The sequence below is a fragment of the Homalodisca vitripennis genome, chromosome 6 (genome assembly GCF_021130785.1).
Source record: "Homalodisca vitripennis isolate AUS2020 chromosome 6, UT_GWSS_2.1, whole genome shotgun sequence".
Lineage (NCBI taxonomy): Eukaryota > Metazoa > Arthropoda > Insecta > Hemiptera > Cicadellidae > Homalodisca > Homalodisca vitripennis.
Window position 1 is genome coordinate 86,512,063 of NC_060212.1, and position 18,453 is coordinate 86,530,515.

An 18,453-nucleotide genomic window follows, 5' to 3' on the forward strand; every position below is an offset into this window, starting at 1 on the left:
AGTGTTACTAATTCTGACTGGGCTTGGAGTTGGCGGACACTGAGCGCCTGTCTCACGCTCCGCAACTGTACGGTCCTGAGATGGTGGAATTTGACTGTCACTGTCAACAATACTACTGTGTAGTCCTATCAGCTGATCAATATGTCTACTCCAAATTAAACCAGTTTTTGTCATAACAGAATACATCACATTATTTAACTGTTTTATTACAATGCCCTCTATCCATTTGTCTTTAGAGCGATAATCTCTCACTAATACAGATTGATTAGGAAATAGAATTCTCGTTTTTCTACCGCCAAAATATTCTTTTTGTTTGTCCTGTTTTAATTGCACAGTTCTGGCTACATTAGGTCTGAGTAAATCTAGCCTGCATCTTAGTGGTCTATTGAACATTAATTTGGCAGGTGTCTCGTTAGTAGTACTATGAACGGAGTTTCTGTAATCAAATAACATCCTATTCAAGGCTACTTTAGTATCAATATTTTCTTGAAAAGCCAATCTTATTTTACGTTTAGCATACTTAACTGAGTTCTCAGCCTGACCATTAGACTGAGGATGATAAGCTGGTGAAAATGTATGTCTTATACCATTAAGTTGCATGAAATTTTTAAATTCAACTGAGGTAAATGGTGGTCCATTATCACTATGGATAGTGACAGGTAATCCAAATCTAGAAAATAGTTCTCTTAACTTTTCTATAGCTAGCTTAGCTGAAGTAGAGCCTACTTCAAATACTTCCAACCACTTAGTGTAAGCATCAATTACTACCAAGTAGGTCTTATCTTTGAAAGGACCCAAGTAATCAATATGCAATCTTTCCCATGGCATAGATGGATAGTGCCAAACATGTAGATTACTCTTACTAGGACTAGAACGTTCCATAAGACAGGAAGAGCAATTGTTGGCTAGGCTTTCAATGTTTTCATCTATATTTGGCCACCAAATATAGAATCTTGCTACTGACTTCATTTTTACAATTCCCAAGTGACTCGCGTGTAACTCATTTAATACGTAGCTACGCAACTTGTTAGGAACAACAATTTTATATCCCCACGTAACAATGCCATGCTCAACATGGGGAGCTCGTCCTTCCTTTGGAAATAAGGTAACAATTCCCTATTCTCTCCTGACACAAAATTTGGCCATCCGTACATCACATAGTTATGTATTTGTTTTATAATTGGATCATTTTGGGTTTCAGCTTTTACATCTTCAAAAGTTAAAGGTACTGAACTTTCAGCGATACAGTGTAAATAGGTACCTTTCCACCTTGGTTCATTGTTATTATTTACAACGTGTTTAGTGCTTAATGGTAAGCGTGATAATGCGTCTGCGTTACCATGCTTTTCTGACCTTACATACTGTACATCAAAATTGTATCCACTTAAAAATAATGCGTATCTTTGTAACCGGCTTGCTGCGAAAACAGGTAAACCCTTTTTCGGTCCAAATATGCTAATTAAAGGTTTGTGATCAGTACACAATGTGAATTTTCGGCCATACAAATATTGATGAAATTTCCTTACTCCATATACTACTGCTAAAGCTTCCTTATCTATTTGTGAATATTGACATTCTGCTGGTGATAAAGTACGAGAGTGGTATGCAATAGGCTTCTCAACGCCTTCAGGGTTTATGATACTAAGTACGCAGCCCAGCCCTGTCGAGCTTGCGTCTACTGCTAGTTTTACAGGCAACTTTGAATCATAATGCCCCAAAACTGGTGCTTTAGTCAAAACATCCTTGACATGGCTAAATGATTTGAGACATTTTTCATCAAAATCAAATGGCACGTCCTTTTTTAACAAGTTGTACAACGGACTCAAGATTGTTGACAAATTATTGATAAACTTTCCATAATAATTTACCAAGCCAATAAAAGCTTTGACTTGAGTGACAGATTTAGGTACAGGTGCTTGATTTATAGCTTTAATTTTAGATTCAGAGGTATGCAGTCCATCTTTATCGATACTAAAACCAAGATACTCGATTTTGTCTACAAAGAACGTACATTTATCTTTCTTTACGGTAAATCCTTTTTCACTCAGGCGTTTACAAACCTCTTGCAACCTACTTACATGAGTTTCGTTATTAGGTGCGGTGATAAGAATATCATCCATGAACACTGATATGCCTTCTAAATTATGCAAAGATTGTTCAATAACTCTTTGAAATATGCCTGGGGCTGATGAGATTCCATAAGGCATTCTACAATATGAGAAAAGACCCTTATGCGTGCTAATTGTACATAATTTTTGTGACTCACTGTCTAACTTTAATTGCATATAGGCTTGACTAAGATCTATTTTAGAGAAACGTTCTCCATGCTGTAAATTTGCAAATAAATCTTCTATTCTAGGTATAGGGTACTTTTCTACTTCTAGATACTGATTTAGAGTAACTTTAAAGTCTCCACATAGCCTAATTTCACCGTTCTTTTTTAATACTGGTACAATGGGCGTTCCCCATTCCGAGCTGCTTACTGGAATTACCACTTGTTCGTCAACTAAGCGTTGTAGTTCTTTTTCTACCTTACTTTTCAATGAGAATGGTATCGGTCTTGGCTTAAAATACCTAGGTCTAGCATTTTCTTTTAGATTTAGTTTAACTGGTTCGCCTGTATACTGACCTAGTTTCTCAGTGAACACTTCTGGAAATTGATTAGTTAGCTCGGACGTCAGTGTCTCGAAATTAGCCTTGTTATCTATAGGTCTGTTTATAACACACAAGTTATTTTTAAAAAAATGTCAACTCCCAGTACTTTAAGCCAATCACGACCCATTAAAGGATGTGAACCTCCTCTAATCACATACAAATCTAAGCATTTATGTATTTTCTCATAGCAAACATCAACATTAACTTTGCCCACAGGTATAATAGGTTCATTAGTGTACGAACTCAAAGTTAGGTCGTTTTCTAACAATTTACAAGAACTAAAATTATTTTCATAAAAATCCTCACTACACACTGTGACACTAGCTCTAGTATCAACTTCAAATATGGTTTCTCGACCTTGCACTAGGACTTTAATCTTAATTGGGTCAACTCTAATTCTTTCACCGTGAGTTTCATTTACTTTAAATAAATTCTGTATGTCCTCGACATAACTCTCAAGATTTTCATCACTCTGAACATAATTCTTAGAATTATTTGAATCTGACAGTTCTGAACTATCATTTACAAAATTATGTTTCTTATAATCTTTGTTTTTCTTGTTTTGAAAATTAGACTGATAAGATATACCTTTCTTAACTTTCGAAAGCTGATTGTCTGGTAACTTACTAATTTCAGTAGATCGACATACCTTAGATATGTGATTTCTTTTACCACATTTGTGACACACAACACCAAACAATTTGCACTGCTTCCTATAGTGACCACACTGCCCACAGCACGTACACTGCACCTTGACTTCGTGTGAACACCGCTGCCGCCGACTCTCACATGTGGGCGGTGATGCGCTGCCATCCGCTGGACCCGGCTGCCGCCGTTCACTGTCAATGCCGCCGCATTCTTCTCCGCCGCTTCCACTGAGCAGACGATTTTCACAGCCTGGTCGAAGGTTAGGGTGGTCTCTCCCAACAGCCTCTGCTTGGTCGACTCACTCCTGATGCCGCTCACCAGTCTGTCTCTGAGATAGTCGTTGAGGGATGCGCCAAACTCGCAGTATGCAGACAACTTCTTGAGGCTGGCGATGTACTCTGCGACTGATTCTCCTTCCTGCTGATTCCTTTTGCTGAACTTGTACCTTTCACCTATGAATGATGGCTTCGGGTACAAATGGTCCTGAATTAACTTCACTAATTCATCGAACTTTTTCACTGAAGGTTTTTCCGGCGTACATAAATCTCGTAACAAACTATACGTTTTCACACCCACGACTGTTAGTAACGTACTAACCTTTTTGTCGTCACTAATACTGTTACAGTCAACGAATAATTCAAATCGTTCAACATACGAATTCCAAGTTTCTGCACTGTTGTCGAAGTCACCGATTCCGCCAATAATTCCCGCCATTTTTACTGTTTCACTAAATAAAGACGAAATGTTCCAATTTACGACCTTGTCTTCCAACATCAAAATGTACCGATTTTGAGTCCACGTGACGCCAAACTACAGACACACTTCCTCCCACTATAGTTTTCGGAGAAATTATTTACGCACAATGGAACAGGTTGCATTGCACTCGCGGGATCGCATTAATACCTCGTCGCCAATTGTTGTGTACGGGTTACGGGGAATCGGAATAAAAGACTGAATTAGTTTACATCATCGACTGTGCTCGGTTAAGGTTGGAGGGTAACTGAGAGAGAGACAAGGGCAGGACACTGGAAGTGGTAGTGGTGGTATGATCTGGTGGCGTGATGAGAACAGCCAATGGCATTTATTCAAACTGATCACCCCATATGACGTCACAGCATCATACGATCATACAGTTGGTCTTTGGCTGTGGCTTTAACTTGCCAGTAACAATTTATAATATGTATAATAATTATTATTATAATTATTATTGTAATTCAATACATTACAACTTGAACTGTTTCACTTAAAATCTTAAGTTACCAAACCATTTGTTAACTTTGCCATTGACAAAAAGCCTGCTAAGTATCCATACCTTTCACATATTACATAAAACAATACCATTATTTTCTCGAGTACATATTGGCAATAAGGAATTTAGATAGCATGCCGAACGCTTGAAAACCAAACAGAGTGAGTCGAGCAAATCAAACCACCCAACACTAGATGACAGAAACATCGATACTTATGAAAATGTAATACGAATAATACTGCCAAAAATTGTCACTGAAGGATGTGGGCACATTTTCGAAGATCAGAAAGACTATTAACCCGTATCAGCCCTGATAATAATTTGAGAAATAAACTCTGTGTGAGATGAGTCAACATATCCTTGTGCCCATACGACACGGCGAGTTAAAGTGGATATTCTACATAGTACATCAGTTGTTTAACCCGTATCAGTCCAGAAAATAAAGTGAGAAATAAACTCTGTGTGCGGGGAGTCATAATATCCCTGTTTCTATATGGCTACACTGAGTGTTATGGGTTGAGAAATCAAAGTATTACGATGAATAATGAAGAATATAAGCAAGGAGGGAGTACACATGAGATATCCTGACTGATATTCATTAACGCCTAATAAAAACCACGAAAGGTAAAAAACGTGTTATTTAGTAGGTATGTGGTTTCACGTTGTGTCCTAAGGAAGGATATTTTTTTAACGTCTCATAGAATCCACCCCACTGGCCTCTAAGATTATGATAATTCCCATATGAAATGCTTTGCTCTAAACACATATTATTTACTGAAAGATCTTATTAAATGTAATAAATTGTTCTGAATGAACGCTGTCATACAACAGCCCAACCATACGGTCAATACATTTATTTTAAATTTAGACTATTTTACATTAGTTGTAGGATATGACAAATTTTTGCATTTGAAAGTTTTTAGATTCCAATATAGGACTTAATAGTCTTGAAATAATAATCAGCCTGATAGTAACAACACTTCTTATTTAAGCATTTTCTGCAATTGCTGTTGAGCACAGTGTCTATATGGATAAAAATGAGAACTTTTTAATAAAATTACACTTTTATATAATTTTAATATAAATATACATTTTTAGCTAGTTTTAGTATGAAATATAATACTAGTAGTTCAACAATAACATTTCAAGACTACCTTAGACCCAATTTTGATTACGATTTATGAAACGTATTTGCCTCTAAACAATAAAGGATTTGACTTTTATTTTGACTGGTTCATCTGATTAACGCAACTCTTCGCAATGGAATTTATCAGGAAGGGTGTGGGATTACTAAGATTACACCGCTGTTTAAATAAAAAAGAGGGCTAAGTGGAAGTTGTATACCTATCGTACCATCTTTGCTTTCCGGTTTTTTCTTAAAATTCATTAAAAAAGTGGCTTGTGATTAGTTGACTGCAAATCTGGAAGGAAATAGCCTACTGTGAGGGTCAGTATGGTTTCAGAAATTCAAGTTCACTAAATTAGCTTTTTTAATTTTGTCACTGATTGCTTTGAATCAAAGTCTGCTGAGGAAAATGTTGTGCAGTAAAGAATTTGATTATATTGATGCAAAGTCACTTATAAAAAAAAAGCTGTTGGCACTTGAAGTTGGTAATGTTGCTATGGAGTGGAGTACGTCCTATTTAAGCTACATACGCCAAGTGATACAGGTCAAACACTAACCAAAATTTAAAATATCCAATCAAAACTGAGACCGATTTGTCTGTCTTAGGAATCAATCCTTACCCAATACATTTTTATTTACATAAATAACATTTCTGAAATAGTTCCAGAACAAAATCTTAGATCCAGAATCCAGAACATGGAACCATAACCTTCTCTTTGTCAACCTCTATATAAATTAGTGAAAAAATAGGAGTAACCTGTCCATTCAGACTTTTAGAATAAAACTTTTTGTCATTTGTCATTCCAGTAACCTTAGAATGAAATTAGAAACGTTATAAGAAGACACAAGTTGCTATAGTGTAAAATTATATATGTAAATAATGTAATGAGACTTTACACGGTGTAAATAAAGCCTTACTAAATCAGCCTCTGTTTAGCAAGGAATTAAATTTTACAATGTTCTACCAATAATAATGAGAGAGGAGATGCTTAAAAGTTTTGAGGTAAAACTGGAGGACCTGCTTATAAGAAAATGTTTATATGATATTAAAGTTTTATTGGATGTATTGTATGTGATAGCCATTAATTATTACTATGGCGTTGCTATGCATCCTTATGTTTTGATCATTAACATTCTTTATTCTTGATTCTTAAGTTTAAAAAACTAGAAATAATTGCGGCAAAACAAATAGATAAATAATACATTAAATAACGCATTCTTACTTATTTCGATTATTGTTGTATATTTTTGTTCATCTATAAAGGTTTAATGAACCTTTGAATTCGGATACCTTTAAATGGTAATATGCTTAGTATTCAACAAAATACGTAATATAAGCATACTCAATCATGGTATACTCTTCATAATTATTACTCTTTTTTAATTTGTTGTTCTTTGATAAAGTCGACGTCCAATTACAACTATACATATCACCAAACAGACACTGACGAGCTCAAATAAAGAACTCTACTTGACCACCTAGTATGCTTTAAAGAGAAAAGAAGTAAAAGTAATAAGAGCAGCAGACAACACATTATCTATCTTGTACAAAGGAGATCAAGACCATGAAAAAGAGGTAGAGGGGGTTCAGTTTCAGTTCAGTTGATGATTGCCGTATATTTTCATGTTGATGTGAGCGTTACGCCGGGTTTGACTTGTGGTCTTTATTATAATTCTAACTTTATTCTGATTCAAAAGTAAAGGGAATTAAAAGCGCATTTTAAACTTCAATCTCGATCATGATTGTTGTCCCCAGGTAGACAATTTTATTTAAAATTAACTGTGTGTCTATTCTAGATTTATATAGTTTTCATTTTCATTTTTTAAAGTCATAAATATTTACTTTAGATTATAAACAGTCGTGACGAAAACTTAAGGTGTAGAATAAAACATAAGGCTTAATATGTAATTTCAGAATGTTTTCCACTTACTGTAATTAGACTATTAGCCTTTGGTTAGTCTAATAATTATTTTAGTAACACCTAGAATTAGGCCTTATTAAGATACATTTATCAATTGGCTAAAATAATATTGTATTGATTGCCTATGATCTATAATATTGTTTAAAATTTAATTATTAGTGTATAATATGGCACTTTCACGCATATCACAATATCCTTGTCTACTTAGTCAAGAAACAAACTAAATACAATTTGATTATAAAATAGGACTGCATTGGAGAAGGAGAGGGATCTAAGTTGCTACTTGTCGATCTTGAGTTGCTTGGTTTTGATTATAGCAGCGCAGCTTGCCACCACCCACGTTTCACTGACAGGATCTTCATTCTTGAAGCCTGATTCCATCATTATTGTACGATTTATGTAATACAGTTAATATTTTTTAGGAATGTTTACTAATTTGCACAAAAATATGATCAGTTAAGGGTAGGGTCCAATAAGCGGACCCGGTTTTTTTATATCGAAATTGGCAAACGATATTACTTAATCATAACCATCGATATAATCAATCGATACTGATGAATTATTTTTAACAACTTAAATAATCTATATGAACAGCTGTAAACACTTTCAAATAATACAATTAAGGTAATATTTTAAATTTCACGTAACATTGTGTATTAAAATGGCCGTCAATCTTAGGAAGCTTCACGAAATTGCTTTAAAAGACGATAAAATATGTTTTTTATGGCTTCAGGATGTTGGGTTAGTACCTAAGAATCCATTATGTGATATTTGTGGAAAGGTAACAAATGTAACTGTCAGAGGAGCTAACATGGTCGTCTTCAGATGCAAAAAAAGAAGGTAATGGTGGACACAACTTTAGTAAAAACGTTTTCGTTCTGTTTCATTTAGTTAAAGTTATGAGTTTCCCTGATTTTGGTTATGTTCATTTATTATTTGTTATCATTAAATTCACATTTTAATTTAAACATATGATTGTTATTACTTTTATATCGATTGATAGTCTATGATTCGATATGCGAATATTAGGTATCGATGATTATATTCTTCGATATAAAAAACCGGGTCCGCTTATTGGACCGTACCCTCAGTTAATTCTACATTACTTCTCATAATTTCAATTTTAATGGTCAAGTGCACTTTTTCATTTTGAAAATATAATTACATTTTTTTTTTAAATATAATAGGGAGGAGATTTCTTCCTGAGTCTCTTGTTCCGAGAGATACTGGTATTGGAGATAGAACTGAGTCATCTGTCAGATGGCCTTTTAAAAGTGGTATGTGGTCACCTTGTATCATCAAGCCAGACTACTTCATCTAAATGAATGTTCTTCATTTCACAAAAATATCTGCACCACTATGAAACAACATCTGGCCTTTCAAAAAGTACTATATATTTGCCAACTAAATTGTACTTAAACCCAAGTTGTTTTAAAACAAGCAAAGAGAAGATTTACAACTGTTAGATAAATCTGTATCCTTCAATGATTTTGTTAGTTTTTTCAATTTAAGTAGGGTACTCCTTTCACTTTTAGTACGCATACACATGATGAATGGTAACTTTTTGGAAATTATCCTTTGTGACACGGAAGTTGTTTTAAATTTGGAGTAGCCTATATATTTCTCCACATCCTCCTTTGTCAATTTTTTTTCCTCTCTGCAAAAAGTTGTACAACTGTATTCTTATTATTGAATAGAGCTGCAGCAGTAAATTATGTTGTGCAATTTTGGCAATGGTTAAGAGTGGTCCACTGTTTATTGTTTCATGCTGAAAACGTGTTTTAGCAGCACAAACAACTTTCCTGGTTGGAGTGTGCAGAGGTACACTACGTCATTATGTCCTTATAATATAGATGCTTAATATGGGAACGTTTAATATATTAAATGAATATGAGGACGTCCACGCCAATTTTGCAGTTCTGTTTCCATCATTAATATTTTAAAATGAAATAATTAGTTATAAGAATATTAAGTTCAGCTCAAGTTCATAAGAAGCTCAAATGAACTTTCTACATTGTTTTGATATCAGAGACACCTTGATTACAAACAAATGTAATCAAGATGGAGTGGTGTTCTCATTATCTCATAAGGTACACAAGGCTACACAGGTAGTCCAGCGTTAGACTTCAGACACTGCACTAAGTGGAAGGTGAACTGGAGCTGAACTTACTGAATCACATTCTTATTAAATCAACCCTTCCCACCATTGCTGTATGTTATTTGTATAATTAGTTACCTATACAATGTTATTATAAATGCACCAAAATTTTTATATTATTAGTAAATAGTCACAGCTAGTATTGTTAATCAAGGTCAATACATGGGCATATAACATGAGAATATACAGTAGAGTGAAATGTACAGGTCGGCTTTGAGTAAAGGCAGGCTGACGAGTGTCGGGCAAATGTAGTGACAGCAGTACTGTAAGTTTTTTTTTCTATAGCTGGTTGTCTGCTTTCAACCAGCGACCTCCCTTGCCTCAACAGTCTCAGTCGTATTTTGTAATCAACTATAATTTAAGGGGGGTCGGGAGGTCAAATGGGTCAAAAATTACATTTTTTGTATTTTTATTAAATATTATTCTGCTTTTCATAGCGGTTAATTCAAGACCAATTTCATGAAAATCGGTCAAGTAGTTCTTGAATAAAATTTTTTTTCTAAAGGCTGTACTTCAAATTTTTGGTGAGAGTTTCAGCATTGAGGAGACTGTATTTTATATTGTACTATAACTTTTTATGCAAAATAGAGCTTTATTACTGTTATGTTTTTTGCTATTGGTACAGTTGTTTCTCACCTGTTTTTTCTTTCATTACCTTGTTTGTTATTGTTTTCTTCTGTTTATAACCAAGAATAACATTTCAAATGTCACAGTTTATTTTTTGAAGTTCGTGGTGTTTTCTGTGAGTTAGAAGTTTTATTTCAAAGGTATTGCAATGCCTAGATTTTGTAACAAAGTCTTTAAAAAACGTAAGCAAGTAGGGAAGCCTAAAGTGGTGTTTGTAGATAGTGACTGTGTGAGAAGCCTAGAATCTAGGCCTAGTACACAAAGCCCAGAACCTAGGACTAGTGCACCAAGCCCAATTCCTCCAGAGCCTCAAATGGAGAGTTTGTCTAGTAAGAAAATTAGTTCTTGTCTTGCAGATTACAATACTAGTACACAAAGCCCAGAACCTAGGACTAGTGCACCAAGCCCAATTCCTCCAGAGCTTCAAAAGGAGAGTTTGTCTAGTAAGAAAATTAGTTCTTGTCTTGCAGATTACAATAAGTACTAAGGTAACTGTGGCACTAATGACATTGTAAATTTACAAATTCTTCAAAACCTGCTTGAACAGAACCAAAGTGAATCGCTCAATAACATGATTTGGGCTCGTATTCCCAAGCGAACTTTTGTCATGCTATCAACTCTAGAATTAGGGATATATGATCCTATTGCTGTCTTCTACAAAGGCAATATAGTCAGATGCGAAGTGTTTGCTAAATTAGGGATTGTACATGGGGTAAACTGTGTGTATGTGCTTCAAGACATGGACATGCTACGCATCAAAAAAGCGAATAAAGCCGTCGATGAAATAGAAAAAAAGTGTCGAAGACAGACTACACTGGCAAAAAAGAGGCTAGAAGACGACTATGAAGCAGAGGAAGCAGACAATCCCTCATATGGTGCAGGAATGCATTTATAAAGCAAGTTTAGTTGCTAAGCTAATGGATGTTCCAAATAAATGGCTTTTTCCAAAAATGATATTTTTTTTGTAAATAAGGAACATTAACTCCAAAACTATAAATGAAGATCAATATCAACCAAGATCAATCTTGGAGAGGGCATTATTCTACACATTTTAACACATGGATTTAAAAAATTTCAATCAGAAAATTTGTTATTGCGACTAGTTTATAAATATTACTGGTAAATTTTAGAGTATTTTTTTTTTAAATTGCCAAAAATCCAAAAAATATTTTTTTACAAAAATCTTGTGTTAAAATATGTATATTGTTGTGCTTTATCAAGAAAAAAAAAAGTTCTAAGTGCTATCATTTATAGTTTTTTGGTAAATGTTCCTTAAAGTTTGATAATTTAACATGGGCTTAAATGGAGCTCCTGACTCCCCTTAACCTAGCCCAACCTGTAGTGATTTGGCAGCTAGACAAAATTAAACACATTAATTGTTCCAAAGACATAACAGTAAAGATATCTTAAGTACAAAATATAGGGTTAGGTGATATCAAAATCTGATTAGACGTTTAAGGAAGTAAGCTTACATTGCATGCATCCTTCTGCCTAATTTTTTATATTACATTTTAGGAAAATAAGATTTGGGAGACAAAGATAGTACTTACAATTGGCACTTTAACCCTGAGTGGCTAAATAGGCCTAAATACAAGGTATTAAGACAGGTAATGTTGTATAATAGGCTTCTTAAGGACATAATAAGTAGGCCTATTATATCCCATGAAGCGATATGGAACAGATCGAACTTGATGTAACATGATGTAGATTTTGTTTCATACAAAATATCAAGTCAATAGCTCAATTTGTCCTTTAGACATCCTGCGACCAGGCAAGTAGCCAGAACAGAAAAAATTGTTGTGCAAAATTTCAAGGCTAAAGCTGAATTTGTTCTTGACACATCCCCTTGAGTGATAGGCTTTGGTAATTAGCTATTTTTTCAGTCAGTGCGTGCACTACCATCAAACTTAATCTCACCTATGTATGTAAATAAAGGTTCATGGAAAACCAAGTCTAAAGCTCAGTTCGTTCTTGAGGTATTCGGCTGACAGAGAGAATATAAATTTTGCCAGCCTTCTTATTATAGGCTTCATCAACAATCGACCAATAATAGATTATGTAAATACCTATTTAATGGGCAAATAGATAAACCAGAACAAATTTTTCTCAAGTATTACTCAGAAAATTCAAAGGAGGCCGTCTAATTTGCAGATTGAGTAGCCTATTTGGACTAATCCGTTTTTATCCAACTTGGGAATTGACTTTGTATAAGTTAGACAAAATTTTCTTCCAATACAAAAATACATTCCCAGATTTATTCTAAGTACTTAGAATAGTACAGGCTAAATAACAATTTGAATTGCTGTCTTCTGTAAGATGGACATTTAATTAGTGAAATATTATATTCAGCAGTATGAATTAATTAGTTGCCTACGTATAATTGCCATTCTAAGAACTTGATAATGTTTAGAGCATTTCATTATCGACAAATAGGTTGAATTTTTGAGTAGGTAAAATAAATCTCTGATGACATTTTTCAGTATACATTGTCGTTAAACATAATCCAATTAGTTAAGAAGAGTGTATTAAATGGTTACTCCATATAATTTTACCTGAACACACATCATAATCCACCCTCGTTTTGTGTAGGCTAATGTCCTACACCGAAAAGCAACATGGATTTTTGAAAGGAAAATCAACCAGCTCTGCCATCATCAGCCTTGTTGAACATGTTATTGACCAAATAGACAAAGAACAATACGTATCTGCACTCTTTCTTGACTACAGCAAGGCGTTTGATTGCCTGGGCCACGACATCATCTCAAAGAAATTAACATCATTAGGAATCAGAGACACAGCTAACAAATGGTTTGTAAGTTACCTCACAGGCCGATCTCAAATAGTCAAGCTGCAAACTACCATTTATGGTGTAACTACTTCACATCAATCCAATCCACTACCTGTTACCCGCGGAGTACCGCAAGGATCTGTTTTGGGCCTAGTTCTCTTTGTCTTATTTGTGAATAACTTCCCAGCTTATATACGTGATCACAATACCACTTGTGTGATGTATGCAGACGATACAACATTGTTGATTAAGAATGACTCTGCTGAAGGAGTGTACGAAAGTGCCACAAGCTCTCTCAGTAAAGCCCTCAATTACTGCAGAAGGAATGATCTAGCCATGAATCCATCGAAGACAGTTCACATCAACTTCAGCAAGAGGAAGGACCATATCCCTAACCCACTTGATGTATCAAGAAAAGACCATATCAAATTCCTTGGCGTAACTATTGACCACAAACTTACGTGGACTGAGCATGTAAACCAGGTTTGCAAAAAAATATGTATATATGTAGTACGCCGAATAAAATGTATCGGCAACTTGGAGGCAGCAAAAACAGCTTACTATGCTTTGGTGGAAACTCATGTGAGGTATGGACTTGCTGTTTGGGGTGGATCCTCTGCAGGAAACCTGAACAGAGTACTACTCCTGCAGAAAAAAGCTATCCGAACCCTAGAGGAACTCGAACACCAACAAAGCTGCCGACAAGCATTTAAAACCTTGGGAATTATGACAATTACTGCACTCTACATACAAGAAGTAATTTTGCACGTTGACCAACTGCATGTACAAACAGGAAAAACCCTTCATACACATAACACACGCCATGCAGGAAATTACACACTACCTCTACATCGGACATCACTTTTCGAGGAAAAACCATCCTACATTGGTAGGAAGCTGAGGAACCTCCTGCCACAAGCTGTGAAAAACCTCAAGGGAGCTGCCTTGAAAAGATGTCTTCACAACTTCCTGGTGGACCACCCAATATACACCATCGAAGAATTCACAGAAGTAAACAAGGAAGATTGGAGGCTCTGACATCTTGTATTGATTATTTATTAATATCAATTATGTAATTTGTTAACATTGTGACTCTATTACTGTTCTTGAAGAATATGTTAATAAAGAAATATGACTATGACTATGACTATGACTAAAAATTTCTGTTAATTACGGTGTTCTAAGTGGTGCTGGGTAACTGCTCTTTTTTCTCAACTGTCCTGTCATATCATCATTTTAACTAGCCTATCAGGATATATAAGTTTTGTGTTTGTAATATTGAAGTTTCATGTTCTTGAACTATGGTATAATAGATGAATGCCATTCGCTAATTGATATTGCTCCCATTTTTTCCATCTTTATGCAATAATACTAATAGTACTTCTAAATACACATACCAATGTGAGTTTGTTCCATACCTTACATTGTATTCATCACATGACACAATCTTCCGTTGTTTTCATGACACATTGATGCTGTGAACAATATATTGAAACTTTTATTAGAAAAACTGATAAGATTGGTGGTTTTACAGCATAATATACATTTTGAAAGCCTTTCGTGTGTTGTTTATCTTTCTTTCATTTTGAGTTATTAAAGTTTCAGTATTGATTATTTTATAGTAAAATAGCTATAGGCTGAATCAGGGTTTATGCAGACATGTAAATTCAGGAATTAAAATATTAAACTTCTAGAAAATGAAAAAAAACTAAAATAATAGATTTTGCTAACGTGTTACTGGCCTGTATCGATCTGTTTTAATATTTTTTGCACTTAAATTGTAGTAATTTTTAAGAGACTTATTATAAATGTATCTAGCATTTGTAACTCTTTCTGTTGTATATGAAGGCTGTATGAGATACATTAAAGACAGCTGAAGGATGCTCCACTTATTAAGATTTCATTCTAAATTACATATAATATCTTATTTTTACTGGCTATTTGGCCATAATCTTGTTCCATGCTGCTCAATAGTTGCCAAGTTTGTTTTATTTAACACATGGTAATCATCATTTTATAATCATTTACACACACATACATACATATTGTAGGCTATACATGCAAAATGAAAAATCTAGAAAATATAGCATTTAACCCTCCAAATGAAGAGTGAAAATCTCTCTGTATTTTGAATTATTTTTATGTCTTATATAGCAGGGATTAAAAATAATTAAAATAAATACATTATGGCATAGAGATGTAATAATATAATGTACATTTTTGTTCAGCATAAAATAGAGAATGTTTTTATACAAAATTAGGGTACATACCAAGTCCGTATTTTTTTGGGAGGAGTAAATCCTTGAGAATCTTCTCTTTATAAAAATTTAACTTTCACTGAATGTAACTTCTATACTATTAGGATGAAAACTTAAGTACCAAAATGCTCAAACCGTATTAGCAACAATAAACTTGAGTGCATTATACTATAAATACATCAATAACACTACATTTAAAAAGTGTTGTTACAAAAAACTAAACCCATGTATACCTTCACATTGGATATAGGCCCTACTTCTTTACCCTGAGTCACTTCCAAGTTTTTCTTTTCTGTAAGTTTTTAGAAGTGTTTGTGGAATATCATCAGAACGTCAAGGATCAGACATTTTGGGCTAAACCAACTCTTAACCATCCAAGAATAACAACAAACCGCTGCCATCCATTGCTTGCAGCAGTGACACAGTGCAGCTGTTCAAACGAGTGAAATTCTTAGTGACAGTACAAGAGCTGAAGTGTTGGTTTGTGATTCATATTCCTTGAGAGTTAAAACAGTACATTTTGAACAAAGTCATCAAAATTAAAGTTTTTAAATACATAATGATGTGTTTAAGTAATTAAGAATGTTCAATATTTTATGCATTTAGCCTTTGTACATGGCAGTTATGTCTTCTTTCAGGCAACCATCATGGTCAGTAGTAGCGATGGTGTGGCTCATGTGCAGTCCAGTACTCACAGTCGACCGAAACAACTTCAAGAATTGTGAACAGAGCAGCTTTTGCAGGTTTGATCAGAGTTATTTAAAATAATAATTAATCTATGAATTTCAGTTAGTTTTTGTCTATTGTTAGATATAATGTGTCAATGAGACTGTACCTCAAATAATTAATTAGCGATCTCTGAAGTCCCTTAAATTTAAGTAAAAATACAATGTATAAAAAGAGCCTGAACATCTAATTTTTACTATGTTAAAATAAGCAAATATTCTTTCAGTAAAGTGTGATACAGTAGAATTCTGATCATCTAAGCTTAACAGGACCGGTGACAAACTTGGATATGGACAATTTTAAATAATACGGAGATTGGAATAAAATATCTTTATTTAAAGAAATTATCAGTATTTTAAAATAATAATGGTTTATTTATGCAATAAATTAATGACTTATAACCCAGCTGCAACCAATATGTGAATTATAACCCTGTACTGTTTGCTTGAACAAACAATGGTCAGTAGAGCCATGCAAATGACAGTGGACGGTTCTGCAATGTTTCACGCACTTGCTCCCAAAAACACTGTGCCTCGGTTAACCCAATGGTTTAACCAAGAAAGTAATGTATGGAAAGACTGACTCTGAGGTCAGTGCTAATGTAAGTTTGACTATGAGTGAATGTTTATCTAAGGGTAACAACATCTAAACATTGATAAAATTGTGATACAATGTAAATTGTAAAATATACAGTCAAGAGATGATTTTTACTATTAAGATAATTTCAGTTGATACTGAAATATATATTTTTTTAAATGTAAAGAGTTTAGTTATAAGCAGGCAAGATGGATTTTAAGGATTTCAGGTAGTTTTGACAAGTTCTGACTTCCAAAAACTTAGATTTTACTTGCACCATTTAAAAGAAAAAGTGCACAAACTTAAGAGTTTGTAGGCAGAGTTTTTGTAGAAAGGAGAGTAGCTTATACCCATAGATTACAATAAGACCAATAGATAGGACATCGGGTGCTCGCAGGTGAAGCCACTGCGGAGCGGCTAATACTCAACAATATGGCGGCGCGGGCGTGAGTCACCCTACTGAGGAGCGTCGACTTGCACCCCCGCTCTTCACTTCGCCCTTGTCGAGCTTACTGTAGTGACCTGCTATACACTCTGCTTACTGACGCGTGTGCTTCCGGCGTGTTGCTAAACATCTTGTTGTTTAGTCTTGTTTAACTTGTTTATGTTGTGGATGATGTTGTCTTCACAAACACACAATGCCTATGTCATGTGTTGCTTTTGGATGCTTCAATAAAAAGGAAAAAATTAAACTTTCAACCAGAAGATTGTTCCTTCAGGATCAATTTCTCAGAATTCGGACTGTTTGATAAAGCGTCAATAAACGAAGGTCAATAAACTAACATTTATAATATATGACTTAAAACTTCCTCCTCTTCTCAACTGAGTATTACAGATTAGTTACAATTAATTAACTGAGTTGAAACTATATTTTTATTGTACATTTAAGTAATTTTCCATACTTTATTATAATTCATCTATAAATCTTACTTATTGCCTTACTAATTGTATAATAAATGTTTACAGACTTAACAAAATATTTTATTAAACCTTTATACACTTTGTTACAATATGTAAACATAAACTTTAGATATTGTATTTTGGGATATTTTAAGCTGAAGGATTATAAGGTTTAAAGTCATGTTTCCCTCATCTAATAATTTACCCGCATATACAAACTTTGCTCATATTATAGTATATATGCAAAAAATAAATAGCAAATAAACCCTTAGTTATTCTTAGTTTAGAGTATTGACTCAGATTGAATTCCTTCCTTAATTACATAACTTATGTGATTTTATTTGAAGTAATTACTGTAAACAAGTACAAATAAAGGGTATTCTACTCACTTTTTATAATATGCTATAATGTACGATACGAGGAAACAGATGGCCCGGCACGGAGCGTTGAGCTCCAAGCGGTCGCGGCACTCGTAAACTAACGGCTCACAAACAATAACTTTCTGGCCAAACCATAAGAGCTAATTAAAAAAGAAAATATGTTCTGAAAACTTCAACTATTCAACAACATTTTCCACCGTTTTTAAACTTGCCTGACCAAAAAACGGCAAAAGTAGCAGCCGACTAACTTTTTTATGTCAAGTTTTAAAATGTAAACATAATTCTCGACTTTATTTAATTATTTAAATTGCAAAACTAATTTTTTTGAACATTTGAATGATACCACAGGCATCCATAGCTTATTGACTTCACTCATACAAAGTTTCAAAGTATTTTCTTTATTCTAAGTAGGGTAAATCACGAGTTGATTGAAACGGGAG

At 34.2% G+C, this 18,453-nt stretch overlaps 1 protein-coding gene across 2 annotated transcripts in view; it reads left to right on the forward strand.

Annotated features, from left to right (window-relative positions):
• Positions 1–7,245: 7,245 nt before the first annotated feature.
• LOC124364520 (neutral alpha-glucosidase AB) overlaps positions 7,246–18,453 on the forward strand; it is a 61,998-nt gene continuing 50,790 nt past the window's right edge. The window contains exons 1-2 of one of the 2 annotated variants that reach the window (XM_046820070.1): positions 7,246–7,434; positions 16,070–16,174. In XM_046820070.1, the coding sequence (XP_046676026.1) occupies positions 7,418–7,434; positions 16,070–16,174 (122 nt within the window). In that variant the 5' untranslated portion in view covers positions 7,246–7,417. Of the gene's footprint in view, positions 7,435–16,031; positions 16,175–18,453 lie in introns of those variants that run through there. The other variant, XM_046820069.1, reaches the window with a different exon arrangement.